This window comes from Corticium candelabrum, chromosome 4, assembly GCF_963422355.1.
Source record: "Corticium candelabrum chromosome 4, ooCorCand1.1, whole genome shotgun sequence".
NCBI lineage: Eukaryota > Metazoa > Porifera > Homoscleromorpha > Homosclerophorida > Plakinidae > Corticium > Corticium candelabrum.
The window spans coordinates 6,950,014-6,972,784 of record NC_085088.1 but is presented as its reverse complement, the minus strand read 5'-3'; the positions used below and the strand labels follow the sequence as shown (position 1 = coordinate 6,972,784).

At 42.5% G+C, this 22,771-nt stretch overlaps 1 protein-coding gene across 1 annotated transcript in view; it reads left to right on the top strand.

Annotated features, from left to right (window-relative positions):
- LOC134178294 (uncharacterized) overlaps positions 1 to 21,110 on the top strand; it is a 36,220-nt gene extending 15,110 nt beyond the window's left edge. Inside the window, exons 15-24 of the mRNA XM_062645148.1 lie at positions 1,776 to 1,916; positions 1,994 to 3,227; positions 3,292 to 3,429; positions 9,931 to 10,056; positions 10,119 to 10,244; positions 11,804 to 11,932; positions 12,001 to 12,126; positions 19,723 to 19,845; positions 19,915 to 20,040; positions 20,852 to 21,110. Of these exons, the coding sequence (XP_062501132.1) occupies positions 1,776 to 1,916; positions 1,994 to 3,227; positions 3,292 to 3,429; positions 9,931 to 10,056; positions 10,119 to 10,244; positions 11,804 to 11,932; positions 12,001 to 12,126; positions 19,723 to 19,845; positions 19,915 to 20,040; positions 20,852 to 20,907 (2,325 nt within the window). The 3' untranslated portion in view covers positions 20,908 to 21,110. The remainder of the gene's footprint in view (positions 1 to 1,775; positions 1,917 to 1,993; positions 3,228 to 3,291; positions 3,430 to 9,930; positions 10,057 to 10,118; positions 10,245 to 11,803; positions 11,933 to 12,000; positions 12,127 to 19,722; positions 19,846 to 19,914; positions 20,041 to 20,851) is intronic.
- Positions 21,111 to 22,771: the final 1,661 nt, after the last annotated feature.

Genomic DNA, 22,771 nt, shown 5'->3' with positions numbered 1-22,771 from the left:
TCTCCTCTCTCTCTCTCTCTCTCTCCATCTCTCTCTCTCTCTCTCTCTCTCTCTCTCTCCATCTCTCTCTCTCCATCTCTCTCTCTCCATCTCTCTCTCTCTCTCTCTCTCTCTCTCTCCATCTCTCTCTCTCTCTCTCCATCTCTCTCTCTCTCTCTCTCCATCTCTCTCTCTCTCTCTCTCTCTCTCTCTCTCTCCATCTCTCTCTCTCTCTCTCTCTCATATATATATATATATATATATATATATATATATATATATATATATATATATATATATTTGAAATATGTCTTCAACGTAGACACAATATGATCTAGAACTATCACGTCAGTCACTAAGCAAACTAACGTACGCTATGTAGACACAAACACAACTTATACTCTACATCGACACTATCACACAAGAATGATCGAAACTAGCTCTCTCTCTCTATCTCTCTCTCTCTCTCTCTCTCTCTCTCTCTCCTCTCTCTCTCTCTCTTCCTCTCACAGACACAGACACAGACACACAGACACAGACAGACACACACACACACACAAACACACACACAGACACAGACACAGACACAGACACAGACACAGACACAGACACAGACACAGACACACACAGACACAGACACAGACACAGACACAGACACAGACACAGACACAGACACAGACACACAGACACACACACACACACACACACACACACACACACACACACACACACACACACACAACACAACTGCATGCATCCTCGTACTTGAACATACTTGTATTCTCTTTACAGAACGGAGCGGCAAGCATGGGTTTATGAAGCAATTTTACAACCAAATTTAGTGATCTTAACGTGTCTATGCTAGTATCAACATAGTGCTATTGAGCTTTGGTTTAGACATTTTAATTCCACAGTTCGCTGTGCAAAACCAATTTGCATGTATGGCGGTCCCCAGGAGAAAGTCTTGCGGTAAATTCACTGCGGGATTTCGACACGAATTTATCGCCATTTTGCGCCAAGTCACAGCAATTTCACAGCATTTCGCAGTGAATTCGAATTGAATCACCGCGTCGCGTAATTTCAACCATTTTTCGCTGCCTTTCGCGGCGACTTACGGCTACTCGAGCCAGTTCGCGGTGAGACTTTCTCGCAGGGGTTGGTTATAGACTTTTCTATCAATGTGACTAAGCCATGGTAGTCTCTCTCTTTTAGTTTGCATATTTATATGGCTTTTTTGCATGTCGGCACACACACATGCACGCACACTGTGTTATTAAATATGGATTGGAGGTTAAATAAATTGATTTTTCTGAACTGTGCGTTGGTGTTTATGGTTTACATGAGTTGATGTGTTTGTCTGTCTAAATAGGCTGTAGTATTTGGGATAAATACTTTGTACATTGAACATAAAAATAATTTAAAAAAATGTTTTCAGTTACTTGTAAATGTCCGTGTAACCTTGTGTTAGGCGAGCGAGGTGACGTAGCAATAATTTCAATAGAGTCAACCCTTTGAGAGGAGACCTGTGATTTAGTTTGTAGTCGGTGTGTTGTCTACTTGAAATTTCATTTTTCTAATGGTACACCATAGTTATGTTTATCAGTTTCCCTGTTCGGCCATAAATCGATCCATAGGACAACAGCTGATGTACTTATAAGTAAATAAATAAATAAAATAAAATAAAATAAAATAAAGTAAGTAAGTAAACAAACAAATAAATATAACATATTGCCGCTTTCAGTTGTCATGGTGAGAGAGAGCATTGCTGTGCTTGCCAATTAATTAATTTTTTGTAGGTTATAAATGGAATGGGTGGGTGTGGTAAATCTCACTTGTCAGAAACGTATGCAGCTATGTACAAGGAGATGTATGCTGACGGAATATTCTATTTTAATGGAGAGTCATCAGCTTCTCTTCATCTCTCATTGAGAAAAAATGTATGGCAACACTCAGTAATTGATACAATTACATGCATTCAATCGTTTTAAACAATCTGATTGTGACTGTTTTGCAGTTGCGGCAGTCATCAATGCAGTCAATGGGAGGGGGTGTTTTTGATGACAATGATATATTTCTTCAATATGTTTATGGGAAGAGCAGAATTTTGCTGCTATATGACGGAGCAGATAATTTGCATGTGTTGGAAAAAATTGTTCCTCGTCTTACAGCACATGTCCATGTATTGGTAACTACTCGTTTTAGTGATTTTCACCATCCTATAATGAAGTGTGCTAGCAAAGTTACATCTCTTAGTCGGCTAAAATGTGAAGCTGCAGTGGAAGCTCTTCAAGTCTGGAGTGGTCTTGCTGATGAAGAATTGACAGGTGAAGAGAAAATATATGCCCAACGTCTGGTGAGTGAACGTCCAATTGATGGTTTACCATTGGCTATTGCTCACGCAGGAACATTCATAAGGAAGAGAAAGGTTAGCTGTCAGCAATATTATCAACTGATCAGAACACAACAAGCAAGTCTTGAAGCTCTTGCTCTTGATATGAACAAACTTCTTCATTATTTTCAAATCAGTAATCTCCAGGAATCACTGCAGCAATACAATGTGTTTCATACTGACAACTTGTCGAAACTAACTGATAAAAACATTCAGTCAATAACTGATAATGACCATCAGCGACATCTTCTTTCCAGGGCCAGATATTATGTGATGAATAGTGATCATGTACACTTGACATGGCAACTTGATATTGAGACAGTGGAAGAAACAGATGACAACGCCATGCTGCTTTTGTCTTATGCTTCTCTTATGGCATATAAAAATATTCCTGAATTCATATTGCAACCTCTTGCATTTGGTCCACTTCCTCGTTATCACTACAACAAGTCTCTCAGTACATTGATGTCTCACTCACTAGTCGATGTGCGTGATGGAAATATCTTAATACATCCACTTGTTCATTCAACAGTTTTAGACCGTATTTTGCGTCAATCAGAGCTACTTCGTGACAGACTAGCCAAATTGTCTCACTTGCTTCTTAATTTTCTGCCACTTCGTGATGGCTTAGATATTCTGTCTTGTCTAAGAGATGATAAGTTTATTTCTCTCGTCCCTCATGTTTATGCGGCAGCACAGAAAGCTGTGTGGTTCCAGAATGATGAGCATTGTGTTTCTCTTGTGAGCCTTGCTTGTTCTATAGCATTACAATCTCATCATGTGGATGTGGCTGCCGATCTATGCAAGCAACGCTTGAAAGCATCGGAAATGCTACCAAACATTAGTCAGCGTGTTGACGGTGACCAGCAGTTTTATGATGTTTGTATGTCGAGTTTATGAAGTTGACTGTGTTATTGTTATAGCATTGTCAGCCATGGGCAAAGCCTATTTACTGATGTCACAGCCACAGGAAGCTCAGAATCAGTTCATGACGGCTAAACAGTTAATAGAAAACTGTCAAGAAAATGACTCACCACAAATGTTGCATAAACATGCTATAAGTAAGTGATTGTTGTAATCTATCTATATATAATTGCGCTAGCGGCTATTTTGTCCGTCAGTCCGTACGCACGAGTGCGATTTCGACTGGTCGCGCGTGCGCCCGCGATCGACTCGCCGGGGACCTCTCTCAATGACTCGAATCGGGTGGGCTTTGTTCCGTCGCAAAAGTTGCGTCATGCTATAGACGGGAAGTAGATTCGGTGCGGGGCGGGTTTGATTTCTACTGCCCACCAGGTGTGCTCGGACTTGCCGGGTGTAGGCTAGTAGATTGTTTACCACTCTTATTTAGATCTATGGGATGTTCAACTTTTTTCGTTCAATGTTGTCTATGTAGGGGTTTTGTCCATAAATGTTAATTACTTTTGTAATGTCAATTTATGATTGCGGTCTTTGTCGTGCATATTAATTTGTTATGACAATTAACGCTTTCATGAACAGGGTGAGCATAGTAGGTATCGTATGTGTTCTAAGCTTGGGTTATAAGCAGGGCACAATCAGGTTGGTTTCAAGCGTTGAGTTGCGTAGACGCGCCTCGGTCTCATTCTTGTACAGGGGTTTTGAACCCAATGGTTTGCAGATGGGTAAAGCAAGATAATGGCAAGCTGCCGTGGGCCTACCTGTTATGTTCTATTATTACCCGAGGCCCCGATATCCGGGCTAAGAGTAGGGTAGTCCTGGCCTACGACCGTATTTAGACTCGATTAGCGCAGATGCAAATGAAGCTATCCGACCAATAGACGAGACGTGGTGTCATTTTGACCAATAGACGAATTGATGTCGTCATAAGGCTCCACCTCTCTTTGTTTGGCAGCTGCTAATGAGAATTCGGCTATCGGTCGTCCATCGTGTACATGGTGTATAGTCCTTTGTTTTAGTAAAGGTTTTAATAGCACCTAGAAGCAACGCCTAATCTACATTTGTAGCGTGCATGTTTTCCCACCAACAACCAGGCGTCGATTTAACCCTACGTATGATCGCGTGGTTTACTCAACTACGTAAGACGAAGATGGCCTAGCGTCGAGGGTAACTGACTTGTAACAGTTGGCTAGTTCCACAGTGTTTTTGCATAGATAGTGGTTCTTCTGTCTGACGGCTTGAATTTTCGGTGTGCGTGGCTAATCAATAGTGTCATCTTCAACAGAAATTTGGTGTTCCACGGGAATTCACGAAGGGGAACGGACATTGTCCATGACAACGCAGCTGTTTGTCAGACGAAGCGACTGGCCTGGAAGTGCGCAAGTTAGGACGTTGTTTACGCGCTTGCATTGGAAACCTTCGGTGAGACCAGTGGGTTGGGTTAAATACCTCAGTATGCAAAACTTTATCACGTGACGAGATATGTTGCCGGCCGAGCATTTATAAATACTACGTTCCAGAATTAGAGACAGCTATGAATAATAGGGGTGTCATAGGCGTGTTCTTGACCAACATTGCCATGATCATTTTTCAAAACGACGTATCAACTGTTAGTATCTTCATTTTTACATCCTGTTTACACTGAGGTCACTCGCACTTCATAGAAAGTGAAGAGGACAAGGAATCAACTACAGACAGTGACAGTGACAAGGACGGCTCGCTAACAAGTTTTACAAAGCTGTTTCCTTGCTCACGTGCCTATTCTAACACATTAACTTCCTGGATCGGCTCTGGTGTCAGCTGAGAACCGCCCATCGTAGCTCATTACAGCAACCATGTAGGCTAAATAATATCATTACGGGTAAACGTTAAAGCTGATAGCTTTGTACATACCATAGGCGGAACTGACACGTGATGGGCTCTCCAATGGTGTCAATTTCACGAGCCTACGTGCCCCTTAGCATGATCTATTCAAGGAAAACCTCGAATTCTGGAATGGACTACTATATTACTGTAGTTCTTCTTTATTCACTTATCTTTTGGTCTATAAATTCTAAAAAAATTAAGTACAATAAGCAAGACTGAAGAAGCTAAATTACAACTAGAGCCTTACCCTCCCTTCTGGGTGGAAGAGACTATATAGGTAGACTAATAGCATTAAAATAGAAAATTATAACACCCTTGCAAATCTGAAAGTCAAGCTGAACATCTCGTTCAAACATTCAAGCATAAGTACAAGACACCGATCATGGTTAAGTCTTGTTGCTATTTAAGGCAAATCAAGAACAATTGAGAATAGTGTGTGGGTTATGACTCAAGCGGGAGTGTCAGAATTATAAATTGCACTTCAGTGTTTTTGCCTGAAGTACACACCTGATGGCTTCGGGACTTGAGATTCAAGCTTCTAGTTAATTCTAACCATGGGCACTATGGACCATGTTTTACTAGTAAGATTTCGTAGAGTATCACTATCATTAGCAATGTACTGATCTTGTTGAGGCAATTGGTTACATCTACGGAATGTGCATTAGTAACGTTTGCTTTATTACTCTAAGAGCAAGAGATGACCACCTTTGCCGACTGGCTGCAATACTACAACGACCTCGATGTCGATCCCTTTCTAGAAGCGATCACCGAAACAAAAAGTTGAACACAAGCGCAAAGTCGACATCTTGAAAGACGCCGTCACTTTCCGGTGTATCGCTCCAGAGCCTACTCCGATATGCCCATCAAGAACACGAAGCACTAAATCTCGTTGCCTACGACATGCTAAAAAACGCCGTCACCGGCGGGCCCAGTCTGACGTTTACGAGGTATCACGAAGCCGGAGTCACTCTTATCCGATCCCATCAATATAACAACCTGCAGCTTTGTCAAATGGTTGTGGGATTCGATGCCAATGCCTTATACCTCTCGACGATAGCCAAGGAAATGCCCCGAGGAACAGGAGAATTCCAACCCTGCAACAACAGCCAGCGCTACCTAAAACAATTCATTAGCAAACTATTCGCAGAGAAATAGTTTGGTAGCGCAGAAGTCGAAATCCGAGTTCCACCGCACCTCCGCCATAAATTTGCAGAAATTGTTCCTTATTCATCAATCGCGAAGTATCCAAAGCCAACGTCCCTTATGACATGTTAGATTATCTATAACGCACCGGCAGGGAACGCATCAATACCAAATATCTACTCGGCACCATGTCTGCCAATAGACTACAGGATTCTCGTGTATGCTCCCATGCTCAAATGATACATCGAGCATGGTCTAGAGGTCACTGCACTATATCGCACGATCAACTACAAAACCAAGAAGATATTCAAGTGGTTTGTGAAACAGGTCACCTAGCCAAGACTCACCGGAGATGTGGATAGAAAGAAGGCTTGGTTGGCAGAAGTATTCAAGCTGTTTGGTAGCTACGCCTATGGTAACCTCATCGAAGCACTAGAGCGCCTAGACCAATGCCACTTACCCCAAAGACTAAAACGTCGTTGATCGAGTCGTGCTAATCGCTTGGTTCGATGCAATCGGAGACGCCTACTAGCTGCAGTCGCGCAAACCTTGGATCACCATCACACGTCCCTTCCAAGTAGGCATCGCAGCGTACCAACTTGCCAAACTACGAATGCTCGAGTTCTACTGCGACTTCTCTATAGTACGTGAACCGTCGCAACTTTGAGTTGTTCCAGACGGACACCGACAGTCTGTTCATGACTGTTTCCACCATGACCTTAGACGAAGCGGTTCCGCCAGAGTTGTTGTAAGACTTTCAAAACCATTGTCAAGTATGGCCAGGTTGGAACCAATGGAGCAATCAAACCAACCTAGAGTTCGAAGAGTCGCGAGCCATCGCCTATGCAGCAGATGCTACTATGTAGACAATGGAGCCCGTCAATAATCAAAGCCTCCGCCCAAGGAATGAGCAAGAACCACAATATCACCTGGTGGCGCTACGTCTCCACTCTCTAAGGTCGAAACTACCATACACAAAACCGAGTCTTCCGAATGGTGGGAGGATGTATGAAGACGTACCTGCAAGATAAGCTCGGTCTTACCGCATTCTGACAAACGCTGAGTCTTGCCCGATAGCATTCACACAGAAACGATACAGTGATTGCCCCAAGAATTTTTCCAGCCGGCTAAAAATGACTGACATGGCAGCTTCTAAAGTTGTAACTGCGCAAACATAATGTCTACAATGATGTATACCTGACACAGTTTACGTCAATACAATTAACAATAAATATCTAGAAAGCACTCCTGGAGCCTGATCTTTCTCGTTATCTGCTTAAATCGGTCAGGTCAACGCGAATGGAGAGTAGTGCTTTGACTGACTACCTGGTCACTTATATATTGGTAACTGGTGCAGAATCAGCTGGCTCTGGGAAAATTACTGGCATCTATTAGCCGATAGCAAACCGCAGTTAAGATATTTTATATCCTCTAGGCACCCATTTCGAAAGGCGGTGTTGGATTTGAGGAAAAATATTATTAGAGCCTTCTCGATATCGAAACGTCCAAAACGAACACTCGTCTGTGACCAAGCGACAGATGGATCCACATATCGTCTACCGTTTGGAGTTGTAGTTTGACGGTGAGTTGAAACGATAGCGCTTTCAATTCTAGCAACCCTTTGGTGATTTTATCGTGTATTTGTGAATATACCCTTCTGGAAACAATTCTGGATTAGTGCTGCCACCAACATCCATCTGCCACGACCGAAGAAAGTCTTCCATCAACCAAACGACGGGTCTCCAAACCAAGGGTCGCACATTCTTGTAATCATTCATGACTGGTATATATTGTTATGTTAACGTCTCACGGACAACGACGAGTGGTGGTGCCATATCCAAGCAAGATCCTGGAAAATCGACCTTGAGCATTTTATAGTTCTTTCTACTTAGCTTATCCGGAATGAGAGGATACATATCGGTGCGAGGTCATCCAATCGGTTGAGTTCAAAGAGCAGAATATCCTCGTGAAATTCTTTCCTCGAAGACATCCTTTCAACTTGTTCATCTTTTTCTGGTTGCTGTCGACAGTCTTGCACTTCCTTCATGTAATTCTTCTTCATGGTCAGTGCGTGTGAAACCACACCGAAGTCGGCCACACTGAACGAGATGGATTTACAAAGACAGGCACCGTGGCACCCACGGCACCCAACCCTGCCGAGGTAGCTCACCGTGGAGAGCCATGTCTTCTCGTTGGAAGGATTTAAACATTTTTATAACAACAGGATCTGGGGTGGTAGGTGAGGTACAGCTAGTTGAGCATACGGATGTCACTCTCTGACAGATCGCTGTCGATGTGATTGAAATTGATTTCTGGAATCACCTTTATATATATATATATATATATATATATATATATATATATATATATATATATATATATATGGTTAGATATCTTTAGGTTTGATTGTTTATCGATTCTGTCTGGTTGCTTCCCTTTTTTTATCTCATCCAAGCCTTTTCAAATGTCTGTTAGCTGGTTACTGACAACTGAAAGCCATTGAGTGTTGCTATTCATATTTGAAAGTAATAGATTGAGTGTTGGAATAACGCCATCTCTATACCATCACCTGTATATCATCAAATTCGCGCCTAAAGTTGTCGGCCATGTGGGTCTGGCCGCAGCATCTGCTGGAATCCAGAAAGCCATCGGCTTAGGCGCTGCTAATGCTAGACCATCTGGAAAAGACGACGAAGATCACCAAGGAACAAAGAAATGAGAAGATCAGAAAGAAGAAGATTACCTAAAGGTAAAAATTCTGGAAGCCGTTGACTAATATACAGATTGAAGAGATATTGAGAGATCGTGCTGTAACCAACTATACAAGAACCTATGGCAAAGATACTATACCCGCCCACCCCAAAGACGACTACTGCCTTGTCATTAACCTGGAAGATTACTTCGATGGCGGTGGCACCCATTGCATAGGTGGCTATCTACAACGGGAAACGAGATTTGGAGTATTTTGATAATTTTGGTATGCGACCTGCCGACCAGTATACGTAAAAATACTGATAAGAAAATGGTGTATAATTCTAGAAAGCGACAGGGTATGATTATCGTTCTGTGTGGTTATTATTGTATCTACTTCATAGTCCATCGTTGGAAGGAGCGTCCTATGCGTGATATTCTTCTAGAAAGCACCATGTCATCGTACTGTGTGACGTGTAAACGGCAACCTGCGGAAGCAATCCCACGGCAGTGAAGACCAAGAACAACAGGATAGCCGTGATATCTGTGTGCCTGTCTGGTGCAAAGGAATCCAGATTTGTGTCAAAGCAGCACATCAGAAAATGAGAATACGCACTATTGCTGTAGTTTAAACTTTTAATAGTTTGTCGATTTCGTTTTATATTCCAGAGGTCATACTCTACAATGTTGATATCAAGATATGATATGTGCATGTGTTTTTAAATATTCTTGTTCCTGCAGCAATAATGCAAATGGGGTTTTGCTCAATAAAAATTGCACAATACGAGAAGGCTTGTCCATTGCTTGAAAAAAGTTTAGCAATCATCAGAAAACACTTAACCCCAGGTCTTTATGATGTGTCTGTAGGTTAGATAATATTTATAGAAGTATTTTGGGTTGGAAAAGAAAGTATTGTAAGTGGATAAATGGTGTTTTTGTTACAGCTCTTCATTATTTGTCTCAGTGCTGTTCACATCTGGGTGACAAGGAAAGAGCCTTTCAGCTGTGTAAGAAGTCTTTGTGTATTGCATCTCAATGTTTGCCTGATGATCACCTTGACATTGCAATATGTATGGAAAATAATGAATGTTGAAAAGCAATACCAATGTGTTAGCTGTTGTCTACTTTATAGATAAGAGTCAATTATCAGAGTGCCATATCAAATCTGGTAATCTTGATAAAGCGATCGACATTTTACGTCAATGTATTGACATATTTGAGCAACACATGCCTGCCGCAAGGAGTCATCTTTGTTTATGTAAATGTTGATATGATAGTAGATCATTAGATGATGATGTTGTGCGTGCGTGTGTGTGTGTATGTGTGTGTGTGTGTGTGTGTGTGTGTGTGTGTGTGTGTGTGTGTGTGTGTGTGTGTCTTTTCTCTCTGTCTGTTTGTGTGTCTGTCTGTCTGCTTCTCTGTCTGTTTGTCTGTCTGTCTGTCTGCCTGTCTGTCTATATATACAGCCAATTGGGCGAGTGTATGGAGAGAAAGAGAAGAAAAGAAAGATAAATTCTGGGTTGTTTGATGTGTTTGTTTCTAACTTCTACTGTAGTTAATAAAGGAATAATCGTTTTTACGTAGATGACTACCTACGTTGTTTAAAAAATGACTTGATTTTGCTGCAATTTGTTTGTGCACACCTTGATGTGATCGAAGCTCCATGTGAAGGCTGATACAATCAGCCATGCAAATACAATCAAGCATACAAATGTAGCTGAAGCAACTGAAGGATTAATCAAGCATCTACCTCTTGAACAGGATGTGACTGTGATGCTGTAATTAAACATCTTAGAAATTATTTAGACTTGCACCTCATCATTCAAAATATGTGACACTGATAGTTTAGTGGACAGGCGGTTCTGTTTTCCAGATTCATATAATCACTTTGTGGTGTTATCTGTATTTAATGCAATGCTCAACAGGAATTGGTTAATTCCCAGAAACTCGTACAGGCAATGCACATGAAGACATGAAACATGTTGGTTATCAAACTCTTGGCTGCCAGGATTTATGTGAGATGTGCGCCATTCAGCGGTCTTTAAACTGTTCAAATTGCATTTTTACTATATGTCAGCAATACAAATTCAGAGACAAGGTTTATAATGCAATTAACAGAAGAAAGACTAAATTTCACAACAGACTAATGCCAACTTTTCTACATGTTCTATTAAAGTAGAATTGCACCCAAAGATTTCTTTTTCTTGTGGCATTTTAGAACTCCAATTGATTATTAATGAATTACTGTAGTAAGGGCAGTAACTGGAACACAATATTAGTTTGATGGCTTGAGAGTACAGTTTGAACATTATATTTGCTTTTTGTACTTCAATTTATGTTTAATATCAATGCGTTTCTTTTCAGGTAATCGTTGGGGCAACTTGGAAAAGTGACACATTGAAACATTTAAGATGTATCACTATGCCACTTATAACCTTTTATATGGTCATCTGTGTTTTACATCATCTGTGTTTCACTAAATGCCAGTACAGGTCTATTTGCCAGGCTTATTGTTAACTTGTTGGACTTTTATATGTAGTAGCCAGATTATGCAATGTGCATGTTTTTGTGCACAACCATCATTGTTACACCTTGCCTTGGTTGGATGGAGACAAACTTGTCAAAGTAACAGATTTTACAATAAACTTTCTTAATTGTAAGTGTAGAGTTAATGATACTGTAGTTAATATCAAGTAAGTAAGTGTGAATTTTAATTTTGATTGAGATTAAAATTTAATGTAGCACTAAAACAACAGTAAGATGTTTCAATATCTATTGTCAATTGTAATTATGAACATGAACCGTTGTGTGCTTTAGGTCTCAATGACTTAGCGTTATGTTACTACAATAAAAATGGAAAGTTGAGTGATGCCATTAAAACATTTGAAATATGCTTGAAGCATAAGCGTTCAATTTACCCAGAACATCATCCTGAAATTGGAACAAGTTAGTTTCATAACTAAGTCAATACTACTTACTGATGGTAGTATTCAATTGGTTGGTTGGTTTTGCAGCTTTGTGGAATCTTGGTTTGGCATACAAACGTGTAGATGACGTTGAGAAGGCAACTCATATATTGAGAGAATGTCTGCCAATTAGAGAGAAAGCTTTTCCTGCAACTCATCGTAAAGTTATCGATGGTAAGTAAATCTCATTCATTTAATGTATTACTCAGTTTTTGACCTCTGGCAAGTAGCCGTGACTGTATGCGCTAATCCAATGCGTTAAGGCAAACATCTTCCCTTGTTTCCCAATTTGTCATTGTTTCTTATCAGGTTCTAAAATTTGCATACCGCAGAACTGCTGCTGTTGTATCTTTATTGTATTTCTTTTCTTTACTTTTTTGGATCTTCTCTTATCTAAATCTTCTCTTTGCTGGCTCATTTCTTTTTGAAAATTATAGTTACCATGTTACTTCTTTCATTCACCTTTTTAGAAGCATTTGATGTAGACACAAACGTTGAGCACAATTCTATTTTCGTTTTGAATTAATGACTATTGTAAATAATTAACATATGCGTGTGGTTGCTAGCTTCTCAATTTTGTTGCAAGGTGTGGCCTTTGATTGATTTAGACTAATTATTTAGAGCTAATGATAAAGCTGAAATGACACTCAGATTGTATGAAATGTTAGAAATTCGTGTCTAGCATAAACGCAACAACTTGCTGTTATCAATAATTATTAGTAATTAAATCAAGCAAACATGAGCAAGTTGTATTACACCAGGAGCATATAAAGAGGAGCGTCCGTTACCCATCATGGGTGGGGTGATATCTTTGAGATGGTAAGGGGCCGAGCTGTTGTTTACGCTTTCCCTTATATGGTACTAGCTCACCCTTCCGTTCTCCGCACGGGCAGATTGGTTATTAATATTACTAATGGTTAGTAAATTTCTATTATTATTATGTCGTGCTCAACCAGATCAGTCTGGTTTGGAAAGTCTATTACAAGTACCGGAAGCAAACCCTGCTTCAGAAGTACTTAGACCATCACGGCTGTCTAGAAAGAAGACATGACTATACGAAGGATCCGAGTAGATCCCAGAAGCACTGTTTTCTGTAAGTGCTGCAGGTTGTGATGACCTGGAATAATGTCCAGCCACCGTGCAATACCTGCGTGCACTGTGCCCAAACCTCCCAAGACCACCGGAACCACCAGTGTTCGACAATGCCACATGCGGCTTATCGTCACTCGCAAGTCGCTGTACTTCGCCAACTTCTCAGCATGTTCCTTGCCAATGTTGCCATCAGCACGACAGCTGATATCAATAAGAAGACAAGTGTTTGTCTTCCTATTTCTGAGACAGATGTCTGGACGATTAACTTTGATCTTCCTGGCAGTGGGGATGGTGGTATCCCACATCATAGTAATGTCATCCGTGTCCACAAGCCTATCAGGATGATGCCGGTACCATCTGCTCTCCACTGGAACCCCAAAATGGCGACAAACATCCCAGTGAATGATGGATGCCACCTGATTGTGTCGATCAGTGTCGTCCGTCGTTGCCAAAGCACTACAGCCTGCCACAATGTGGTCTACTGTTTCCAGGCCTACACTGCACATGCGGCACGTAGGACTGACATCATGATGTAGAATCTTGCGCTCATAGTACCGAGTCCGAAGAGCTTGGTCTTGAGCAGCAACAACCAGTCCCTCAGTTGCAGCAGGAAGATTCGCTGCCTTTAGCCATCCGTAGGTCTCTTTCATGTCCACAGGCGGTTGCTCAGTGAGACGACGATACTGCCCGTGCACAGGCTTCCCGCTCCAGGACCGCACACGAAGAGAACTGCAACACGTACGGTAATGTCTCGCATCTGTTTCAGGCGCTTGCTCGAAGCCACCTTCAACCAAGATGCATGCATTCCTGTGTAAGTTCTGCGACTTGCCGTCCGAAGCAAGACTCCTCCGCAGCTGTGCAGTAAACCGACAAGCCATGCGCTTGATCGAGTGTGAAGATTTTCCAGAGTCACACTCCCGTATCATCTGCATGAAAGGGTCAGAACTGTCAGCAAGGTAACAGTTCAGCCTCACAATACAAGATTGATATGTCGACTCAATCTGTTGTAACCCCCTACCCCCATCACTGCAAGGAGCGTACAGTCGGTCAACGTCTGCCGCAGGATGGTGGTCACCGTGCATAGAGAGGAGCTTTCTGGTCCGTCGATCAAGCTGCTGCAGGTCCGCGCACCTCCAATGAATGACGCCAAAACCGTAAGTGAGAACCGGTAGTGCAAACCCATTGATGGCTAGGATCTTGTTCCGACCATACAACTCAGTCCGGAGAACCACCTTCACTCTGCGCAAGTACTCACGACGGAGTCTCTCCCGCATCATGCTGTGCTGAATAACGTTACTCTCATCTACACCCAAGTACTTGTAGACTTGACCCGGTTCGAGACAGTTGATGGTGTCCGTTTTTCCTACCGTCACTCCAGAGCTGTGTCCAGATAGCCTGCCGTTGACAAGGTGTGCAACAGCACATTTGTGCAGACCAAACTTCATCTGGATGTCATCAGAGAAGGTAAAACCGTGTGCAACAACCCGTCCAACTGATCAGAGTTTTTGCCATACAGCTTCAGATCATCCATGTAAAGTAGATGACTGATAAGCTGACGTTTGGCAGTCTCACCATGCCCAGTGGTCATCCGGTAGCCGTAACCGGTTCTGTTCAGATCCTTGCTCAGAGGATTGAGAGCCATACAGAAGAGAAGTGGAGAAAGTGAGTCACCTTGGAAAATACCCCTCCTGATCTGCATAAGCCTTGTCTTGATCGTACTATTCCCGCAAGAAAGCACCATCGAGGTCCTCCAACTTTTCATCACACGTGACAGGAACCCGCACAAGACTGATCTTATGCAGCTGAAGGCATTGGAGGAACCAACTGTGTGGCACGCTGTCATAGGCTTTCTGGTAGTCCACCCAAGCCATGCTCAAGCTCTTGTGCCTGGTCCTACAGTCTTCGGTAAGCAGCTTGTTGATCCACAGCTGATCCTTTGCACCAAAAGATCCCTGTCGACAACCCTTCTGCTCCGGAGCCATGAGGTTTCTCTGATCCAAATGCCCTGCAATCCTCTGCCTGATGACTGAGGTGAGGGTCTTATAGAAGACAGACAGACATGTGATAGGCCGGTAATTTATGGCCTGGTCAGTCTTGTCATTCTTAGGAATCAGAGTAGTTGTTCCTTGAGACAACCAGTCGGGTACGGAGTCTGGATTCTTAACCAGCATGTTGTAGTTACGAGTCAGATCAGTGTAAAGACACGTGATACGCGTGACCCAGAAACCATAAACCTTGTCTGGACCAGGAGACTTCCAGTTCCCCATCCTTTTGAGACACGATGTGACCTCATTGTCTGAGGTAGGTAACCACTGCTGCTCATCTTTCCGGTGCGTCTCGCCATCGGTTTGACGTCTCAGCCAGAAGGCAGACTCATTGTGATGTACCTCAGTTTGTAGGATACCATCCCAATACTGTTCAATCTCAGACTCGGATGGCGGGGAAGTGACCTGGATAGTCTGCTTATCCAGCTCTCTGTAAAACCGTCCAGGATCTCGTTGAAACAAACCATTCTGGCGAAGTCTCTTACGATTCTTCTCCAGCCTCCTGGTCCGCTCGACCTTGGACTTAAGTTCCATTTTCAATCGATTGATGGAGACCTCACAACTCTCCGAACAGGAAATGTCCAACCGATGCCGAAGACGTCGGAGTTCATGTAACATACGAATGCCCGATGAACCCTTTCTAACCTCCAGCAATAGTGAGATCGCACGTCGAAGTGTGAGAATCTCCATATCCAGCCTTAATCTCCATGTCGGTGTTTGAGAATTGGTTGACTTCGTCGTCTTTAAGCCCCGCCTTTTGGACACTAGCGAAGCAGAAGAGTATACCAGGTAACTGATTTCACTCATATCTGGTTCATCCTTCAACGAACTGATAATCGTGTTAAGATCACCAATAAGCTTCAGGGTTCCACTGTTCACAAAGATCCTTGGAAGGCGTTGTCTCTCACAGATAAGAATTTGCCTGACTTTCTGCAGCTCCTCAAGAAACTCTCGACGAAGTACAGGGTCCACAGCAGCATCACAATCAAGCGAAAGACCATCCTCCGTTTGGCAGCAGTCTGGACTGAGTTGAGATGTAGGAGTTTCAATCCTTTCTAGCCGAGAAGCTATACTAGGATGTGTAGTCATCAGATCAGAGCTCACAGAGTCTCCAGGGGATAGTGATTCCCTGACAGCACTGCACTGAACGGAATCCAAAGTGTCATCTACGGATAGGATAACACCACTATCTCTTGCAGATGAGGAGTCTTTAGAGAGAACAGTGACTGACTGCACAAGGGAGCCATCTTCCAAGTGATTAGCAAACTCATGATCCTCTTGCATAATTGACACGACAGGTTTCCCACCACGTGCAGCAGGCGCCATCCTGACTGAAGCCATGCAAGGTGACACATTGTCAAGCAAAGGCGTGACAACTGAGCTATCAGCTGACAGAGCAGAAACCACATCCAACGCCGACATCTGCACACCAGGACAAACATCAGTCGTAACAGATAACAAACCTGAGACGGGCTTTCCATCCTGTGCGGCCTCGCGTTTGATCTCCTCCAACTCTGATTCAGTCAGACTTCCAGAAGTTAGGAGATATCGCTTCTGGTCTGCCAAACGCTGCTCAGAGACGTCAGTCAGAGAAGGATTTCGTTCACACCACAGCTGATGCATAGGTTTTCTGATTATTATTATTATTATTATTATTATTATTATTATTATTATTAGTTGTTAGTTCATTAATTTATCGTTGTATGCATTCTCATTAGCAGCCCCTCACAGAATTGTCATAAATTTAATTAATTTAATAGGGTATGTAAATTCATGTTGTTGCTCGAGTTCACATGCATTTTACTCCGTTCTCAGAAATTAGCAGCCCGACAATTCTCATTCAGAATTACATCCCGTTCAATTATATTTCGTTCTGAGAAATTAGGAAGAATCAAGTAATTCCAATGTATTCAAATTTATATTTTGTCGCATGAGTATCCGTTCTAATTTATCATGAAGAGTATCTCTGAAGAATTATCCGGAAACATATTTCTCATAAAAATTTCGTTCACAGTTGTATCCTGGTCAATGGTATCCCGTTCTGAGACTATTGATTGTTATATAACTAGTATCTCGTTGAAGACAGAAAATGTAGCGGAGGGTCCCTTTTTCAAATACCTCGTTGAAGCTATGTCGACAGTCCCGGTGGACGTCGCATTACTTCGAAGACGTTGCTGCCGTTGCGAGGAACAGGTGTATCAAACTTGGCATCTATTTGACGCGAATTCCGTTTGGAAATATATCCGAGCAGCAGGGCTTAAGTACTCACCCCGATAACCGTATATATACCAAGTCATGACTCGTCTGATTCTCGCCATTTCGACAGTCCCGTTGAACGTCGTCACTTCGAAAACGTTGCTGTAGATAAGTTTGAGTTAGCGTCATGTTGAGAAGACGGCGGCCGGATGAATTTGCTAGAAAGTTGATCAACGGTCGAACAATGACCTGACAACAAGATGAAAGTCGGGTCCTCTCAGAAGGTTCAGCGTTGTAAGAACAAAAGGATTTACCACTTTCCTGTCTAGGTGAGTGCTGTACTAATTGAATTGTTACTGTAAACGTCACGCTCGTTTTTGTAAGCGCCACTTGCAGCGAAAGTGTTAAAAACCGTCGTTCTAGTGCTAACTCAAAATTACCATATTAGGGTAGTCGCTCCGCCTCTTACCATCACAACGATATCACCCCATCCATGCAGACTCGAGCCAGTCTCTCCCCCGCCGTTCCCAGGGTTGTCACTCTCCGGCGAGGATTGACAATCTCTCCCCCGCCGTTCCCAGGATTGCCACTCTCCGGCGGGGATTGGCAATCCGGCGAATGACGAAGGCGGGGAGGGACTGGCTCGAATCTACCACCCATACGTATGGGGATGCTTCATCTTCCCTCTTGATATACTCCTGATTACACTGATATTTGCAATGAATCGGCATTGGGCGCAACAGCATGGTGCTGATAGTTAAATTTTATAGACCATAGTTTTCAAAACGTGGCAAGTGGCATGAGAGTACGTGTATGTACAGAAATGAAAGCTGCAAACTAACTAGCTATTACATTGTAGTACAGTTTGATTTATGAAACCCTGGTTTGTAGTCAATTGGGTGAATACATTTGGTTACTTTCTATTTTTGATGTCATTTCTATTATATTGTAGACCTAGTTGTAATTTTTTACCCTTGATACTGGCTCCTATGGGTTCTAAGGTCTTCTCTGTCGATCTATATACCGTTTTGTATTTTCATTGCTTACTTGACTGGAGTAATATCCTTTTGTACTTAGACTTTGGGATATGTGCATTATAAGTTTAAACAGGGCCCAGGTGTCAGAGCCTTCTGAAAAGTGGAAGATCCGTGGCCCTCTTCTAGCTGTGCTTGCATGTGTAATACAGTATACAACAAAACTGTGGATAGACATGCTATTATCAAAGATGCCGCTATATACATCAAATTTGATTAGTGAACAAGCTCTTATGTTTCTTTAACTAAGGAAGTTCGAAATTCCAAAAATATTTACACTGCTAGTTAGTCAGTGCAAAGCGCAGTGTCAAAATTGTACGAAGTCGTTAGCAACGTCATTCAAGTCCATGCAGGAAAGCGTAATGGTTGAGGTGTTGTTGAGACATTGTACAACGGGGTAGATCGGTCTTCAGTCGTCGCAGAGCAAAGCATGACTCATCAATGGTAGCATTTGTGGCTGCCGTAACCAAGACGAGTGATATTACTGCGACTGCTTCTGACAAGAATCTTCTGCTGCATTTAAGAGATCATGAGGTACTTCACGATTCTACCCGGTTTTTCTGCTCTAATTGCGCTGTCAAGACTAGTTGCCAAGGTTACTGTCTTCTCATCAACGTGCAATTTATTTACTTTTGTGATAGTGTGTGACTCTGTCAGATCGGTGATGTCTGGTAGAGATAAAGCGGCATCGCCTGGCAGTGTCATAGTGGCACCATCTGGTAGCGTCGAAGCTGTCCGTCCGTATACCTCGCAAGTGACTTATATGCAAATCTTGCTGGACAACTTTTCTCGTCGAATTCTTTAGTTATAGCTTTTCTCACATTAACGGGACCGGGGTTGAACATCACAGTAACTATGGCACTATTGGACCATGTCGGAGTTTCTTCCTTGCCTCGCTGTTACCAAAACTTGGCACCGACAAATACGACCATGACCGTGTCCCAGTCGTACTGGCTTCGATACCCGAGGTCCGGGCCTGTAATACAGTAAAGTTATGAAGAAGCGCTGACGTGGTGCTCCCTCGGCTGCTATTCACTTTGAATCTAATGACAGGTGTACAGTGCGCTGAGAGGGAGACTGCAAGGACACATTGATTATCATGTGACATCCGATAGCTGATACCTCATGAAAGCATGAAAATGCATCATCACATCGCTAATTAACACCAGCAACATTATATTGAGCGCATGCTGTGCACTCTAATTGTCCCTACTGTCTGGCCGTCTTGGTTGGTCTACATGCAGGGACATTACTCGAACGCATGCGCGTGTCGAGTTATAATGAAATAGCTATCAAGCGCAGTTTTCTTACACTATATTTATCTCATGAATTTTGCTTTAGCAATTGTATTGCTGCTTATTTTCAGTTTTGTTTTCGATTTCATATCTGTAATGTTTTTGCAGTATTGTGGCGCCTAGGAGAAATGACGTTCGAGCAGAGACTCTATGAAGAGTCGTTACAAATGTTTAGCAGAGTGCGTGCCATTCTCATGAGACCATTTTCAGAATCAGAGGAAATGGTTAGAGGTAAAAATCATATGATGGAGTAATATGATCACTTTCTTATTGTTATTATCTTATTGCTATTGTCATTAGCATGTATCAACGTAGGTCTATGTCATAGCCATTTATTACAATGGGATGCAGCAAAAGACGCATATTCTCAGTCATTGGAGATTGCAACTTCTGTTTATACACCAGGAGATGACAGAATAGCTAAGAGTGAGACACTCCCATCTTTTCCTTATCGTCTAGGTTGCTCGAGTATATCACGTGTTCTCATACGTGCCAGAAACGTATGCTCTAGCACTTTTCTGCGCTTAGAACGGCAGTTCCATGTGCGTACTACAACTTATTTCTAAGAGTCGCTTCATGCATTGCACACAGTGCGTATCTCGATCTGCGGTACGGCTCGGCGCTATAGCCTCGAGGCTAGGCCATCTTCTTCGCCTTACGTCGCGGAGTAACCCTCGCGATTATACGTAGGGTTTACATGACCGGTAAACGGACTCACGCTGTACGTCAATTTCTTTGCCTTAAGTTAATTGGCAAGTATTAGTAAAGTTGAAGTCTTTTTATCAATATCAACAAGTTGCCAAGCCTCGAACTTTAGTGTTCCGTGAACACAAATTCGCACAGATACGCGGCCAGGAAGCGGATTCGTTGCCGCGCGTTACTTCAACACGTAAGACGAAGATGGCCTAGCGTCGAGACTAGCGCAGCGCAACGCGGATATAACCGCTTGCCGACCGTGTATCTGTGCAGATTTGTGTTCAGGGAACACTAAAAGTTGAAGGCTTGGTAACACGTTGATATTGATAAAAAAGACTTCGACATTACTATTACTTGCCAATTTAATTTAATTAAGGCAAAGAAATGGACGTACAGTGTGAGTCCGTACAGTTGCGCGGCGTGTTTATGATCCAGCTGTAAGGCGTGTAGAACACGTGGTACGAGTATGTAGCAACCTAGCGTGGAGGAAGGACTTGCAACGAATCACAGTAATACGCACTACCGTCTGTTCTTTTTCCAGTTCAACAGCATCTACACAACGTAGATGTTAACCGTCAATTGTTGCTATGGCAATGAAGCAATATTGGTTTGAAGTTGGTATTGATGCAACTGCTACACGTATTGACTGTCAAATGATCAAATAATTGACTGTCAGATTATCAAATACATCTTTTTGGTATAGCTAGACAGCGAGCGCGGTGCATAGCTAGATAGATACACATCTCTCTCTATACTTCTAATATATATAGATACTGTATGTACTCGTTACATTACCCATGTTGTCAAGTATAACAGCTGTATTAAAATGATCCATACGCGCATAGGAAACGGGGGTGACCCTGGGTGCACGTGCCCTCAACTTTTCCAGCTGTCAAGTGACCTGCTATAAGGATGACAGACGTAGAAACTGATAACGTTGACGTGACATACTGCACCAACATTACAGTGTAAATGTTGCTTTTCTGTATTTTGATGCTAAAATCTATACCTAGTGCTGTCCGGCTAGCTTTCTCGCTTTGATATCGATTCACGTGCTACTGCATGGCTAGTAATGCGTTTACGGGTTTGTTGTTCCGTATTTGAACGAACAACAGGACGTTGGGTAGGAAGAAGGAAAGGCCGATTGTTGGACAGACCGTACGAGACTCTTGTAAGAGCGTGAAGTGAGTATGAACATGAAGAAAAGGCACCTGTGTGAGATAGAAAACGTTTCAGTTCTGATAGTTCTGCGCATCTCTACATATCTATAAAAGGAGAGCTAGGCTCCTGCAGGGGGCATAGCGTGGCATGAGCTGGACAGGGCTATAGCCCCATCATTTGTTGACGTGGTCTTAAATGTTGCGTAATGCTTAGAAATGAGTTATCAAATATGGGGATAGCAGGCTTTACATGTGAGTCACAGGTCCGTGTAATATGATTTTGGATCTAAAGTGCGTTCACGAATTAGAGCGACTGGTGGAATGTAGGGTACACCCTAAGGCTTGGCGTAGTGCCTGTGTAAACGGATGTTATGTTGTCACAAGAGGCAATTAACATCTATGTTTCAAGAGTTTATGGTGTCAATGACAAATTAGGTAACTATGTTGTTACGTGGAAGTGTACATATGAACGTGTTGCCTCTGGCTGCCTCGCTGGCTTGAAACGCTGTTTACGTCATGATGCAATGATATACTAAAATTGTACTTTCGCTATAACCCATGACAACAGGCCTGGACGTTTCTATGCGCTCACTGGTTTTATGTGTCAGTTGGCTCTTTTAGGAACAGCTATATGTACCAGATACATACTCATTCACTTCTCGCTCAGAGAAGCGTCTGGAAACCACGAGAACTTGACAAATTTGACTATATCAGAAGCAAACTGACCAGCCATTTAGTGCATTCTTGAGCGTTGATGACATCACCATAAGGACTTTGACCTTCCTGCTTCCTCTGACCTACAGTTATGCTGCACAGCACAATACAGGCATTGCTGGGTTTACAATGGAAGACTTCAAGCGCCTGTGTAGAGGTCTAGCAAACGTACTGTGGAAAAGTGGGCAAACTGCGTGAGGCACGTACTTGAGAAGGTGGAGAAGTATTACAGAAAAACACACGGTGTGTTAGACGACGTTGTAGAGCAGATGGCAATTTAAAGTTGGTCCAGAATCAGAAGATTCGTCTTCGTCTGAAACTGAAACTTCCAAGGATGAAGACTAGAAACGGATCTTAGACGCACTCTTTCCTAGCTAACTGACACCCCAACTGGGAAGTTTACTGTGTTGGGTTACTGTTAACAGCCTGCTAGCTATAATAATTATATACTTAGCTTTATGCAACTAACCCTAAAGTCCGTTCAAAGAATGGAGAGCACGTGGGAAATGTGGTTACCAGATAAGACATATAGAGCGGAAACAACAATATTGCTCTTATCCTGGATTGTAATACTAACAATCGATAAA